The sequence below is a fragment of the Saitoella complicata genome (assembly GCF_001661265.1).
Source record: "Saitoella complicata NRRL Y-17804 unplaced genomic scaffold SAICOscaffold_14, whole genome shotgun sequence".
Classification (NCBI taxonomy): Eukaryota; Fungi; Ascomycota; class Saitoellomycetes; order Saitoellales; family Saitoellaceae; genus Saitoella; species Saitoella complicata.
The window spans coordinates 1-14,994 of record NW_017567005.1 but is presented as its reverse complement, the minus strand read 5'-3'; the positions used below and the strand labels follow the sequence as shown (position 1 = coordinate 14,994).

Here is a 14,994-nt window from a genome sequence, read left to right as displayed (position 1 = left end):
ATATCCCGCGTAAAATGTTCCACTCACCCGTGCAGCTGCCGTCTCGGAGGACCGACCTCATCGCCAATCGAGGACCTGCAATTGTTTCCGAACAACCCACCACTCGCCCCCGAAAAGGGTTGATACGATCCCTCTATACCAAATACCCTCATAATGCTGAGGAACATCCTCTCACAATCATCGAGACTGCGAGCACGGTCCGGCCAGGCCGTCGCTCGCCAAGGCCTCAACACATACTCCCTCGCCTCCCGCCGCTCGGCCGCTCCCTCCATCATCTCCTCTCGCTCCTACGCTTCCGGCAGCGATGCTTTCCTCCAGGGTAACTCCGCCAACTATGTCGATGAGATGTACATGGCATGGCGCAAGGACCCTTCTTCCGTCCACATTTCGTGGCAAGTGTACTTCAAGAACATGGAGACCGAGGGCGTTGATCCCGCACAGGCATTCCAGGCACCACCTACTATCGTGCCAGGAAACGTGCCTACACCTGCTGGTGGTGTTCCCAGCATCGTCCCCGGCGCCGGTATTACCGGTGCCAGCTCCGAGGTTACTGACCACTTGAAGGTGCAGCTCCTCGTCCGTGCTTACCAGGTTCGCGGTCACCACAAGGCAAAGATCGACCCCCTCGGTATCAAGGACACCGCTGACCTCGCTGCCGGCACCCCCGTCGAGTTGAAGTTGGAGCACTATGGATGGACCGAGAAGGACCTCGAGAAGGAGTTCACCCTTGGCCCGGGTATCTTGCCTCGTTTCGCGCGTGACGGCGGAAAGGAGAAGATGAAGTTGAAGGAGATTATCGCCGCTTGCGAGAAGATCTACTCTGGTGCCTACGGTATCGAATACGTCCACATCCCCGACCGTACCCGCTGCGACTGGATCCGCGAGCGCGTCGAGGTCCCCAAACCCTACCAGTTTTCCAAGGATGAGAAGAGACGTATCTTGGACCGTTTGATCTGGTCTGACTCTTTCGAGAGGTTCTTGGCCTCCAAGTACCCTAACGACAAGCGTTTCGGTTTGGAGGGTGGTGAGACCCTTATCCCCGGTATGAAGGCGTTGATCGACACTTCTGTCGACCAGGGTATCCGTTCCATTGTCATCGGTATGCCTCACCGTGGTCGCTTGAACGTCCTCTCCAACGTCGTCCGTAAGCCCAACGAGTCCATCTTCTCTGAGTTTGCCGGTACCCAGGAGCCTTCTGACGAGGGATCTGGTGACGTCAAGTACCACTTGGGTATGAACTACGAGCGCCCCACTCCCTCCGGAAAGCGTGTCTCCCTCTCCTTGGTCGCTAACCCCTCCCACTTGGAGGCGGAGGACCCCGTCGTCTTGGGTAAGACCCGTGCCATCCAGCACTTCTCCAACGACGAGAAGGACCACCACAAGTCTATGGGTGTCTTGTTGCACGGTGATGCTGCTTTCTCTGGACAGGGTGTCGTCTACGAGACCATGGGTATGGCTAACTTGCCCGGATACTCTACCGGTGGTACCATCCATATTGTCGTGAACAACCAGATTGGTTTCACTACTGACCCCCGTTTCTCGCGTTCCACCCCCTACTGTTCCGACATCGCCAAGGCTATCGACGCCCCCGTCTTCCACGTTAACGGAGACGATGTCGAGGCCGTTACCTACATCCACAACCTCGCCGCTGAGTGGCGTCAGACCTTCAAGACCGACGTCGTCATCGACCTCGTCTGTTACCGTAAGCACGGTCACAACGAGACTGACCAGCCTATGTTCACTCAGCCTCGCATGTACAACACCATCGCCAAGAAGAAGACCGCGTTGGAGATCTACACCGCTAAGTTGATCGAGGAGGGTAGCTTCACCCAGCAGGATATCGATGAGCACAAGCAGTGGGTCTGGAACACCCTCGAGGAGAGCTTCAAGAAGGCACCAGAATACGAACCTACTGCCCGTGAGTGGTTGACTGCTGCATGGAATGGCTTTGCCTCCCCCAAGACTTTGGCTACCGAGATCTTGCCTCACTTGCCTACTGCTGTTGACGAGAAGGTGTTGAAGGAGATTGGTCGTGTCGTTTCTTCCGTGCCTGAGGGATTCACCCTCCACAAGAACTTGGCCCGTATCTTGAAGCAGCGTGGAAAGTCCGTCGAGGATGGTAAGGGTATCGACATGGCTACCGGTGAGGCTTTGGCTTTCGGTTCGTTGTTGAAGGAGGGTACCCACGTCCGTGTTTCCGGACAGGATGTCGAGCGTGGTACGTTCTCTCAGCGTCACGCCGTTCTTCACGACCAGCAGAACGAGGGTACTCACGTTCCTCTGCAGGCTTTGGACGCGGAGCAGGCTTCGTTCGTCATCTCTAACTCTCACTTGTCCGAGTACGGTGTCCTCGGTTTCGAGTACGGTTACTCCTTGACATCTCCCCATGCTTTGGTCATGTGGGAGGCTCAGTTCGGTGACTTCGCCAACACTGCTCAGGTCATTATCGATCAGTTCATCGCTTCCGCTGAAACTAAGTGGCTCCAGCGTTCTGGTTTGATTATGTCCCTTCCCCACGGATACGATGGTCAGGGTCCTGAGCACTCTTCCGGACGTATGGAGCGTTACTTGCAGTTGTGTAACGAGGACCCCCGTGTCTACCCCTCCCCCGAAAAGTTGCAGCGTCAGCACCAGGACTGCAACATGCAGATCGTCTACCCTACCACTCCGGCCAACATGTTCCACACCCTCCGTCGCCAGATTCACCGCGAATTCCGCAAGCCTTTGATCTTGTTCTTTTCTAAGGCCTTGTTGAGACATCCTCTCGCCAGGTCTGACTTGGAGGAGTTCACTGGTGAGTCGCACTTCCAGCGCGTCTTGCCTGATCCTGGACACAAGGACGGTACCCTCAAGCCCGAATCCGAGTGCAAGCGTGTCGTTCTCTGTTCTGGTCAGGTCTTCGCTGCCCTCCACAAGGCTCGCGAGACTGGCAAGTTGGATGACGTCGCTATTGTCCGTGTCGAGCAGTTGCACCCCTTCCCCTTCGCCGTCTTGAAGGACATCCTCGAAAAATACACCAACTTGCAGGATCTCGTCTGGTGTCAAGAGGAGCCTCTCAACGCTGGTGCATGGTCTTTCGTGCAGCCTCGTTTGCACACCTTGATGCAGGAGATGGGTAAGAAGGATTTGGTGGCCAGGTACGCCGGTCGTGCACCAAGTGCTTCCGTTGCTACTGGAAACAAGTTGCAGCACAAGCAGGAGGAGCAGAACTTGTTGAAGGATGCTTTGCAGCTGTAGGGTGTAGGGTGTAGGGGTTTGGGAGGAACTAGGTAGTGTACTATAGCATAACGTAAACCGGAACTCGTTAATTGTTTCTGCCCTTATGGTAGAAATACAAGTTCAATTAATGTCATTCATTTTTGTTGTACTATCCCACGGGTTACGCGGGGGACGGTCCCTGGATTGCGGCTGGTGATTACGCACGCAGTACCGCCGCACTCATCACCAGAACTCCAAAAGGTATGCGCATACATCCCAATTGACCCCTATCAACCCTTAAAATTCCCACTTCAGAGCCATTCCCGTCAAGATGAAGCTCACCCTCAAGAACCTCCAGCAACAAAAGTTCACCATCGACGTCGAGCCCTCCGACACCGTCGCACAAATCAAGGCCAAGATCGAGGAAGAGAAGGGGTATGAAGCCAAGAACCAGAAACTGATTTTCTCGGGGAAGATTTTGGGGGATGAGAAGACTGTTGAGGAGGTTGGTGTGAAGGAGAAGGATTTTGTTGTGTGTATGGTTAGCAAGGTGAGTTGTTTGAGCCTTGATGCTTGGGGTGTGGCAATTGGGAGTGGAGAAGCATAGCATACATCCCGGGATCAATGGTATCTCCGGGGTGTATGCTCGGTCCACCATCCCTCCGTACTCGCTCGCAAGAATTGCACAAACAGCAGCTAACCTCCGTCATCACAGCCCAAGGCCGCACCTAAGCCCGCAGAGCCAGCAACCCCCGCACCCGCAGCCCAAACCAACACCACCCCCGCCGCCGCCCCAGCTCCCGAGCCAGCATCAGCACCATCATCCGCACCCGCAGCCGAATCTGCATCCGCCGCATCCGCCGCTGCCCCCGCTGAACCCGCAACCCCAGCTCCCGCCTCCACCGCCCCTCCCGCCTTCAACGACCCCTCCGCCCTAGCAATGGGCGGCGCCCGCGAACAAGCAATCGCAAATATGCTCGAGATGGGATACGAAAGGGCTGAGGTCGAGCGTGCCATGCGCGCCGCATTCAATAACCCCGATCGTGCGGTCGAGTATCTCTTGACCGGGATTCCCGAGCATTTGTTGCGTGAGCAGGCACCGGCACCGGCACCGGCACCGGCACAAGCCCAAGGTGGTGCGGTTCCCGCTACGCCTGCTGCGCAGACTGGGGGTGTTGCGGAGACACCTGCTGCTCCTCAGGCTGCGGGGCGAAGTGGGAATATGTTCGAGGCTGCTGCTGCTGCGGCACAGAACCCACCTGCTGGTGCTGCTCCTGGAGGGGCTGCGGCCGCCGCGGCGTCAAACCTGGATTTCTTGCGGAACAACCCCCAATTTCAGCAATTGCGTCAGGTTGTGCACCAAAACCCCGCAATGCTCGAGCCGATCCTCCAACAAGTCGCACAAGGCAACCCCGGCCTCGCAGCCCTCATCAACGCCAATACCGAAGCATTCCTCGCACTCCTTGCCGAAGGAATGCCCGGTCTCGATGACGAAGGGGACGAGGATTTCGAAGGTGGAGGAGATGGCATGATGAGAGTCGAAGTCACGGAGGCGGAGCGGGATGCGATTGAGAGGTTGGTTGGGTTGGGGTTCGAGAGGGATGTTGTTGTGCAGGCGTATTTTGCTTGTGATAAGGATGAGGAGGTTACGGCAAATTATTTGTTTGAGAATCAGGAGGACTTTATGGAGTAGGGGTAAAGGGGTATATGAATTCGGAGACGGACGTGCAAAGAGAGGGGTGTAATCGTGGGCCGGATATATGTTATCGGTTTTGTTTTGTTACCCAATTGCTTCCCTATCCTATTATCTGGCAGCAACTGCAGTATTACGGTACCTTGCGTCAAGCGGCGAAAAGTTTGGTGTGCGCAAACGTAAGCTGTTTGGGAATAAGAAAACTCAACACCATCGCCCTCTATCGTTCATTGGATTTCATTCACCCGATCAGTTTGACAAGTTCAAAGGAAAAGGAATTAGTATTAGTTATTCATCATGTCTGTTACTCGTGCTCAGTTCGAGAACTCTAATGAGTGAGTTTGTCGCCTCCTTGGTCCGCCTCCTTGCAATAGAGCGTGGACGGTCGGTGAATCGTATACTAACAGGATGACAGAATCGGAGTCTTCTCCACCCTCACAAACTCCTACGCCCTCGTCGCAATTGGCGGCTCCGAAAACTTCTACTCCGTCTTCGAAGGCGAACTCGCCGATGTCCTCCCCGTAATCCACACCTCCATCGGTGGCTCCCGCATCATCGGTCGTCTCTGCGCCGGTAACCGCAAAGGCCTCCTCGTCCCCACCTCGACAACCGACCAAGAACTCCAGCACCTGAGGAACTCGTTGCCGGATTCGGTACAGTTGCAGAGGGTCGAGGAGAGGTTGAGTGCATTGGGCAACGTGATCGCGTGTAATGATTACGTGGCATTGGTACATCCCGATATCGAGCGCGAGACGGAGGAAATCATCGCCGACGTCCTCGGCGTCGAAGTCTTCCGACAAACCGTCGCAGGCAACGTCCTCACCGGTTCGTACTGCGCCCTCTCCAACCAAGGTGGTCTCGTGCACCCGAAAACTTCGGTCCAGGATCAGGATGAGTTGTCCTCGTTGTTGCAGATCCCGTTGGTTGCGGGAACGGTGAATCGGGGAAGTGATGTTATTGGGGCGGGGTTGGTTGTGAATGATTGGTGTGCGTTTGCGGGGTTGGATACGACTGCGACGGAGTTGAGTGTTGTGGAGAGTATTTTCAGGATCCAGGATGCGCAGCCGAATGCTATTGTTGGTGGTATGAGGAATGCTTTGGTGGAGACTTATGTGTAAGCGTGCACGTAACGGAGGAGTGCTTCGTAGTAAAGGGGAAGTGAGAGGACGGATACGCATTTGGCTTACGGGACGTGAGCAAACGGTTTCTATTCTTGCATTTTGTTATTCTTTTATCTTAGAAATGGCGACGTTCATATCGCTTCACTCACACCCCTCTCCTTGCACTACCACTCCAAAATGGGATCAAAACCATTCTCCAACACCCTGTACTTCTTCTTAACCTCCTCGGTCACCTCCTCATTCCCCTCCCTCACACTCAGACCCACCTGTACCCCAGCCCTCTGCGCCGCTTCCAATTCTTTAACGATATCAGAGAGGAACAAAACATCCCCCGCCTCCACTCCGATTTCCGCGACGATTTTGGTGTAGGATTCGGATGCAATTTTGAGACCTGAGGAGAGATCGAACCAGCCGCTGATTTGGGATGTCATGTCCCCTTGGGTCGAGTGTCCGAAGAGGAGTTTTTGGGCTGGGATGGAGCCGGAGGAGTAAATGTAGGTCTTTATTCCGCGAGCGGCGAGAGCGGACATGATACGGGGTATGTCATCATATACCGGTGCCAGGATCTCGCCTGTCAAATACCCACGAGACCAAATATACCCTTGTAAATTCTTCAACGCGGGGTCTTTTGCGGCTCTCGCTGTCAACTCTGTTACGTATTCCACCAGTGTTTCGGGCGATTCGCGTTTGGAGGCGGGAAAGGCGGAGAGGTAGGGGGTGAAGGCTGGCGAGGACCATTCGTGGTGGAGGATTGCGGGGAGGGCGGAGAGGGAGTAGGGGAAGAGGGTGTCGCGGACGAAGGAGATTGGGGTTGTTGTGCCTTCGATGTCGAGGAGGAGGGCTTTGAAGGGCATGGTGAAAGAGCGTGTGCGGGTGGTGGTTGGGCGGATCGGTTTGGACAGTAGTGGTGGGGGTTTGTGTAGGGGTCGAGGAGGCCTCGGGGTGTAACGTGGATATGCCTAATGCGGGATGAAGATGGAATAAAGAGAGTTCATGACCAAATATTTTGAAGTAAAAGAAGATCTGGTTCAACGTCAAGAACAGCAGAAGGGGATCGTTGCCTGAGACACACGGTGCATTGGTGTCATATTCACCTAACATTCTTGGATGCCGCTGTCTGTTGATACGAAGAATCGAATGAGCTCGAGCTTGCCGTTGAAAAAAGGCATCGGCAGGCTTCAGTTGCCAAGCTGTCACTCGCGGGATCCGACCGGCACTCAATGAAACAGACAGCGGCGGCTCGGCCCACTCCCTTGATCCCCTGCAAAAACCCGAGGCTGCGAGGTTCAGCCGACATCAGACAATCTCCACCCGCCGAATAATCTCCGTCCTTCCCTTCTCCTCTTCCAATTGGCAATGATGTTGGGATGACTTCTAAAAATAGAAAACCTGATTGTGACTCCTAGGTCTCATTTCTCATGCATGTCATCTATACTAGAATAACCCCCACCGAGACACCAACGTTGCAAAGGATGATGCATCTGTTGAGGCGGTGTGCCGTGCTATAGAGCGAGCGTCATACAAAAGGGTTGACTGCCTTGTACGAAGTAGCAGCTGGTTCTGCAGTCAGTCAGTCAAGTTTTGATCGGGTGATACAATGGTGACTTCTTCTCGACATTCAGTCATGTACAGCTGTGTGCTAACACAAACGAAATCACAGACCCCAACCCACTACTCCCCCGGCCGTCCCATTCACCCTCGCGGCCGTACAGCTTCCGGCTCCCGGTTCAGCGAGCAAGACGATGACGACGATGTGGCAGCCCATGCTCCTCTCAACCCCCACCCGGTGCTAGGAGGTCAGGGTGAGGCGTATGAGTTTACGGAGTATCCTATCAGGGCGTCTGGGTCTCGTGGAGGGATTGGGTTTGAGCAGAGACCGAGTTATGTGAGTCAGCCGAGTCAGTTGAGTCAGGTCGATATTGGGCTTGGTCCTGGGCATGGACATGGGCATGGGGATGCGTACGAGCAGGCTCAGACGTATTCCAGTCATAGTTATGATGGGACGGCGTATGATCCGGAGCCTGTGCATGGGACGAAAGAACAACTTACCTCACCGATCAACGTCACTGGGGAAGGTCAGAGCATTCAAGATTCTGATCGCCACACTCACGGTTTCGGCCACCACCACCACCACCACCACGATCCGAACCTCCCCCCCCGAAGTCGGGATATCGCACACGACCACCCCACTGGTCCTCGTCCCTGGTGGAACTTATGGTCCGTGACACCGATGACGGCGACGTTGTTTCTTATGCTCGTGCTACTTATGGCGGGGTTGATTACCGCGATTGGACAAGATTTGTTTTATCAGTATTTGGATGGGCATGACGTTATCTCTTCCTCCACCTCGGATACGTCGACGATGAGTACGGTGTTGAATCCTGCGAGCTTGCCGCAGATTTGGATCAATAGGACGAGTCAGTTGTTTATCTTCCTGTACAAGACGTTACTCGTGGCGAGTATTGCGTTGGCGTTTGATCAGGTGTTTTGGTATACCGTCCGCTCTACCGCGATTTCGATTGGGGAGATTGATGCGTTGTGGAACTTGACCTCCAACCCGGTTTATTTATTTCATTTCCGCACCTTATTGAGTGGGAAATTGGCGGCGGTGCTGGCGGTTGTTTCGTGGATGTTGCCGTTGAGTGCGATTTTCAATGGTGGTGCACTAACCCTCCGCACAACATTTGACCCGTCGACATCAATCGCGGATCTCCGGACGTTGTCGCTTAACGGCTCGCAAGGTTATGTCGATTTCTCGGAGAATTGGTTAGAAAAGCAGCCGTCTGGGGTATTGGCGCGGTATGCTATGCGCGCCATGGTCGGGGGTTCGGTGGTTCCGCCTGAGACGGTTGGGGGGTGTACGGGGAATTGCTCGTATGAACTTGGGTTTTGGGGGCCGGGGTATCAGTGTGCGGAGGCGACTGCGTGTCGGAGTCTCTCTGAGGATACGCAAGATGCGGATTACTGGGCGGAGGAAAGCACGGATACGGGTGTTTACGAGTTTTGGGTCCAATCCACCTCGTACAACTTCTGCGTTCAGTGCGTGTTGTACAACACAACCTACAACATCTCCTACATCTACACAGACGGCGTACCAAACGTCACCATCTCCACGTTCTTGAGTACGGAGCAAGAAGGACAAGGAGCCCTCGATGCGAGGTTGGAGGAGGAGTATGTTAGGGTTGTGGCGAGTAGTGCGATGAGTGCGGATGTTACTTATGCGACGCCCACGTTTGTTGTGCCCACGAGTGCGTTTTTGGGGAGTAGCGGGAGTGGGGTAAGGAGTGGGAGTAGTACTAGACGGGGAAGTGTTGCGTCGGGGTCGGCTTCGGCTTCGGAGTCGGTGGGGAGTGGAAGTGCCAGTGCCAGTGCGAGTGCGAGTGCGAGTGTGGGGAGTGTTACGGCGTCGGGGAGTGCGAGTGAGGCGAGTGCGACGAGTGCTGCCAACAGTGCAAGTGGTACTGAGTCTGCTGCTTCTGCTTCCGCGTCTGCTGCGGCGTCTGGGACTTCTGGGACTGCGACGCAGACTACGACGGGGACGGATACGACGGGTACGGGAACGATTACGGATACGGGTACGGTAACCAGTCCAAGTGATACCGGTACTACGGCGGTGACTGATACGGCTACGACGTCGCTGGGGACAACGACTACGGATACGGGAAGTAGTAGTGCGGCTGTTGCGGTGACGACTCCGACGTCGACGGATAGCGTTGCGACGACCACGGCTGCGGTGGTGGCCACCACCACTCCGGCGACTACGGCTGCCGCTGCTATCACTTCGGACACCGTCGTCGCTGCCGTAACAACTCCCGCGGTCGCTGTTACGACAGCTGTGACTACCACGGCCACTACCAGCGCCGTTGCTGCGGCGCGGAAGAAGCGTCATCTCGAGATCCAGAACTTCCGTCGTGGCCTGTTGGCAAAGCGTACGAGTGAGGTTGAGTTCCTTCAAGGTATCAATTCAACTTTGTGGTCGTTCTTCAACACTATCGGGATCAAGGATACGTTCGTTAACGCTCTCTCTGGTTCCATTGTGCCGACGAATGGGTCGACGACCACGGTTAATAACACTGCGATCGCGAATACGAACTTGGCGACTCTGGCCGTGATTGGTGGACATAACTATCTCACCTTTCCCGGCGATGTGAATGCGTTTATGACGGGGCTGGAGCAGTTGATGCAGAACATTACCGTGAGCACGTTGGCTATGCCTGCGCAGGATGGCTCGGACCCCGTGATGCAGCAGACTACGATCACGAGTCGTGATGTCCGGACAGTGTACTCCTACAGCCCACACAACCGCGGTATCTTCTGGATGTCGTATGGTCTCGGTCTCTTCTTTGCGTCGCTGTGTGTTGCGGTGGGGGCGTACTGTCTTCACAAGAACCACTCCGTTGGCTCGAGGAATTTCTCGCAGGTCGTGGTGTCGACGCGTAACCCGACGTTGGATGATGTCGTGCTTGAGGGTGCAGCGACTGGTACATTACCGAAGACAAAAGTCCAGTTGGGACGTTTGGCGGGTGCGGTGGGGAGTAGGCCTGTTAGTCAGATTTTCCCGATGTTTGGGTTGAAGGAAGAGATTATGAGGGGGGAGGGAGAAAAGACGAGGACGCAGTCGGCTTAAGTGGGATGACGAAGAAAATGATGCATTGACTGCAAGGTACAATTGTCGTGGACCTGATGCATGAGATAATGAAGGAGGGCAGAAGAGAGAGGAGCCTCGATAACCGGATTGATACGATAAGCATTGTTTGAGAGGCATAAGCATGCATGAATACCCAATATATATCATATTTTCGCTGGCGAACAACGGGGTCATTCGTAAATAGTTCCACCGTACCGGTAGATGTTTGTACGGTCCCGATCATGGAATCAGTAGTTCTGGTGTTTGGCAGCAGAGGGACTGCCCCTCCGAATCTCAAGCTCGGATGGCAAATGCATGCACTTCTCCACTGCGGCAGGATTGGAAATCAAAGGGTGCGGCGAAATTGTCTATGTTGGATTTCATACCCCACAAGAAGGCATGGGATAAGAAGTTGAATCTTCCGCCTACGAGGAAGTTGAAGGAGGAGGCGGAGGCCTTGACGAGGTTGTATGGCATTCACGATGGCTGCTTTTATGCCCTCGTGGCAGCAACCGCCCAGGGTGCAGGGAGTCCCGGTCTCCAGGGCCATGGTCGACGAAGCCCCTCTCCCGCTCCGCCAACAGAGCTGGATAACCGAACAGGAGCAGGAAGGAACTAAGGTCAAAGACGGGGAAGCGAAGCATGTGGGAGGTGCCTTAGGGAAAGCAGCTTCGGGAAAATATTCCGAAGTTTGGCGAGGCGGGTGCGAAGACGGAGGCGTTCACGTTTGTTGCCAAGTTTGAGAGTGGTGGGGGTTTAGAGAGTATTGATATTGATACCAACGTGACGGCTGAGGAGAAGATTTTTACGAAGATGGAAAAGTTGCATAACATTGAGAAGAAGTTGGCGTTGGTGAAGGCGCCGGAGTATCATGCCGTGACGGTTCTGCACAAGTCGCCAGAGAGGAAGCGTAAGGAAGAGGGAGCTCAAGACAGGACCGATAGGACGGAAGGGAAAGATGACGAAGAGAAGGTTGTTGAAGAGACGGAGACGAAGTTATTGGTCATCGGGACGAAAACTAAAGATACGGAGGCGTGAGAAGGAGGAGGCGCGCGCACCCGCGCCGATACTGTTTGAATGATGAAGCACGATAGGAAATGGGAGGAAGCACGAGGAGTGTTGATAGCATTGAGGATGCCATAGTATGATTAGTTTCAGTGATACGATAGTAATGGAGACAGTATTTGTATGTCAGTCTCCCTGCTAATACAGACGTCACCGAACGGCGGGCTGCGCCGAGCCTGCGCAAGGACGCGTTCCCCAGATCGTTCAACGCGTTGCTGTCCTTCGACATTTGGTGTCTGCTTCTCGAGATCAATATTGGCAAACACTGAGGTGACCGTACGAAGAACTCGTTATCCAAGGTGATCCTTCTTTACCTGGGCCGCACTACGCCGTAACAAGTTTCGCCGCCGAATCCTTTCGCCTCGAGAAGATCCCGACTTTCATAAGACTATAGCATCACCATGGTGAGGTATCCGGGCATTAGTACTTGAAAGAAAGCTAACGAGAATCTTTTTAGCCCCCAAAGTCCCAGCAGAACTGGACACTCCGCCTTAAGTCCTCCCGCAAGACCCTCTTTATCTCCGTCGCACCTTCAACAACGCTCAAGAAGCTCAAAGCCGAGCTTGCCGTCGCTCTCGCTCAGACCTCCCAGGCCGTCGATGAAAACAGCGTGAAGCTCGCGCTACCAAAGGATGATAGATGTACGAGTTGGAATGAGATCACGGAGAAGGACTCGATGAAGCTGGATGCGGTGGAGGGGTTGAGAGATATGTGTGTTGTTGGGTACGCTGTTGGGGATGATCGGTTTACTGCGGAGTTGCCCGTGGAACCGGCGGATGAGGAAGAACAAGATGAGGAGGAGCAGTGAGGAATGAGTAAAGTTGCGACAGCGGGCTGTGAATACGAAACATCCCGCAAACAGATTGAGAGAATTCCGAGCCGGCATGAATGTGGAAGAGCCATCACAGATCGAAGAAAAGACATATGCTCCGTGAGAGCTGACGTGGACAGCATGGGAAGCTATACAATTGCGATACAGGGAGGTGTAGGAGCAGGAAAAGGAAACACATGAGAACCTAGCGAGCGACAGGAAAGAATCTCGAAAATAAAAATAAAACTTCTTAGCATCCAGTCTCTATCTCAGCTTCACTCGGCTGTCGGACATTTGACCTGCGCCGTACAACCAGCCACCTGCAGCGCATGGCAGCCGGTGACAGATTTCGTCACGACCAAGAAAAAGGTTCCAGCATTACCAGCGTTCGCCTTTGGGAATGTTTGCACCATTACTGCTACTACCATTGCTGGCTGCCTACGTCGCAGGCGACTGCAAGTACACCGTCAATGACCACACGTACGACCTCGCCCCGCTCGCGGGTCCGCATTCCGTGAGCTCCATTTGGGATACGCCGCCTTCGGTTACGAATACGACGTATACAATTGATGTGTGTGGAAGGCTTAGGAAGGCGGACGGAATGAGCAGTGATGATTTCTGTGATGAGGAGACAAGAGGTCCATCCTTGTGGAGGCAGCCCCTGTACGGAGCGATGTAGGCTAACCTTCATTGATAGTTTGCTCCGTGACCCGAATTCAACGAGGTGACCAATCTCTCATCTCCCGCGTTATTTCCATCGCTCGTGACCCTGTTGAGCCATCATTGGCGGGGCTTTCCGATAACCGGGAAGGTTTCGCACTTGCATTCCATAACGGCAAGAATTCCGTTACAAGCAGAGCGCAAAGCGCACGGACTGAGTTCATCTGCGAGAAGGATGCAGCGAAGGAGGGGTTGACGTACAAGTCAATTGACTTCGGTGGTGACACCACTGTGGTTCACCTTGAATGGCACACCCGGTTTGCATGTCTTGATGTCCCGAAGAACCTTCCACCACCCGAGAAGGACGGAAAGCACGGCGAGCACCCACCACCGCCTCACGACGGTGACCGCTCGAGATCATGGGGATTCTTCACGTGGCTCATCATCGTCGTCTTCCTCGTCATTGCAGCCTATATCATCGTTGGGTCTTTCTTGAATTACAACAGATATGGAGCGACGAATTGGAGTGATTTGTTGCCGCATGCGGAGTCGTTGAGGGATTTGCCGTGGTTGTTGAAGGATTTCGGAAGGGCTTGTTTGGACGTGATTAAGGGAAGACGGACGGCGACGGGAGGGTATGAGGGAGTATGAGTATCAGAGATCCAGCTTGCGGTATTAGTGTTGCCGTTCGATGGAGGCGGTATTGTTAGGATGTCGAAGGATAGAGGAGGATCGATAACAGAGGATGTTACGAATCCGCATTATCGCAGTTGGGCCCTTTATTGTGATCTATACTTTGTAATTACTCCTTCCTCCGCTGGTATAGCGAGTGTCACACCAGAATAAGCGTAGTATATTGATGATGAATCTAGATGGGAGTTCGTCCAATATTCCTGTATAGTTATTAAAAAAGAACATGACTAACTCTAGGTGGGGGTAGTGTAGCGAGTGTCATACCAGAATAAGAGTAGTATCTTCCTCATGATTATGGATGGGAGTAAGTCCCATATTTGTATATAGTTAATACAAAGGAGTGCGACACACTCTACATTACTCCCCCCTCCCATCCGTTCTTGGACTAAGTCATGTGACTACGGAGAATGCGAAACTCACCATCACCGGCGTCCGAACCAGCAGACAACAATCCAGTCCAGTTAGTCCCCTTCGCCATCGGATTGCACGTCGGTTATCCGTATTGTCGGACCCTCGTTCGATGTCGACCGTCAAGAAGCTCCACAACCGCGAGATCAAACGACCCTATTACCAGAAGTATGGGAGAGTCAGCCTGACCACTTGCGACGACTGTACGGACACCCACCACGGGTTACCCTGTGTTATTTATGCCCATGTGCCAGGCATTGATCCGACAACTAAGAAGTGTCACCCCCATGCCGGAGCTTGTATGCGGTGTAACCATAATGGTGATGCCTGCCAGGTTGCGAAGCAAGGGAATGGCGTGTCTGATGTTATTCCGGATTGGTTGGTGAACTTCTCAGCTTCCGATCTTGTGCTAAACCTGGACAGGGACAATCCCATTTATCGAAAGTACATCACTCCTCCGGCCGCCAGGGCTCCTTACCAAAATGCACCCCCATTTTGACGTTCTTTTGGTGCCCAATCCGGTAATTTAGCCCTGCCCGCGCGCGCGGCGAATATGAAAACGGACCTGAAAACGGCCAGTACAAAAATGTGGGTTAGGGTTAGGGTTAGGGTTAGGGTTAGGGTTAGGGTTAGGGTTAGGGTTAGGGTTAGGGTTAGGGTTAGGGTTAGGGTTAGGGTTAGGGTTAGGGTTAGGGTTAGGGTTAGGGTTAGGGTTAGG

The 14,994-nt window shown here is 53.9% G+C and overlaps 5 protein-coding genes across 5 annotated transcripts; 4 read left to right on the top strand and 1 right to left on the bottom strand.

Moving 5' to 3' along the window:
* Positions 1-11: 11 nt before the first annotated feature.
* Positions 12-3,237, top strand: SAICODRAFT_19624 (2-oxoglutarate dehydrogenase, E1 component; the record flags this gene model as incomplete). Its single annotated transcript, XM_019166134.1, has 1 exon — positions 12-3,237. The coding sequence occupies exon 1, from the start codon at positions 154-156 to the stop codon at positions 3,235-3,237; it is 3,084 nt and encodes a 1,027-aa protein (XP_019023543.1). The 5' UTR covers positions 12-153.
* Positions 3,238-3,529: 292 nt separating this feature from the next.
* On the top strand, positions 3,530-4,891 carry SAICODRAFT_7866 (UV excision repair protein Rad23; the record flags this gene model as incomplete). Its single annotated transcript, XM_019171127.1, has 2 exons — positions 3,530-3,748; positions 3,914-4,891. 2 exons carry the CDS (start codon positions 3,530-3,532, stop codon positions 4,889-4,891), a joined length of 1,197 nt encoding a protein of 398 aa, XP_019023542.1.
* A 297-nt stretch (positions 4,892-5,188) lies between these two features.
* On the top strand, positions 5,189-6,009 carry SAICODRAFT_7865 (eukaryotic translation initiation factor 6; the record flags this gene model as incomplete). Its single annotated transcript, XM_019171126.1, has 2 exons — positions 5,189-5,226; positions 5,307-6,009. 2 exons carry the CDS (start codon positions 5,189-5,191, stop codon positions 6,007-6,009), a joined length of 741 nt encoding a protein of 246 aa, XP_019023541.1.
* A 69-nt stretch (positions 6,010-6,078) lies between these two features.
* SAICODRAFT_30611 (E-1 enzyme) lies at positions 6,079-6,568 on the bottom strand. Its single transcript, XM_019167719.1, has one exon. The coding sequence runs from the start codon at positions 6,540-6,542 to the stop codon at positions 6,177-6,179; it is 366 nt and encodes a 121-aa protein (XP_019023540.1). The 5' UTR covers positions 6,543-6,568; the 3' UTR covers positions 6,079-6,176.
* Positions 6,569-12,915: 6,347 nt separating this feature from the next.
* Positions 12,916-13,826, top strand: SAICODRAFT_25748 (uncharacterized protein; the record flags this gene model as incomplete). Its single annotated transcript, XM_019166876.1, has 2 exons — positions 12,916-13,153; positions 13,213-13,826. 2 exons carry the CDS (start codon positions 12,916-12,918, stop codon positions 13,824-13,826), a joined length of 852 nt encoding a protein of 283 aa, XP_019023539.1.
* Positions 13,827-14,994: the final 1,168 nt, after the last annotated feature.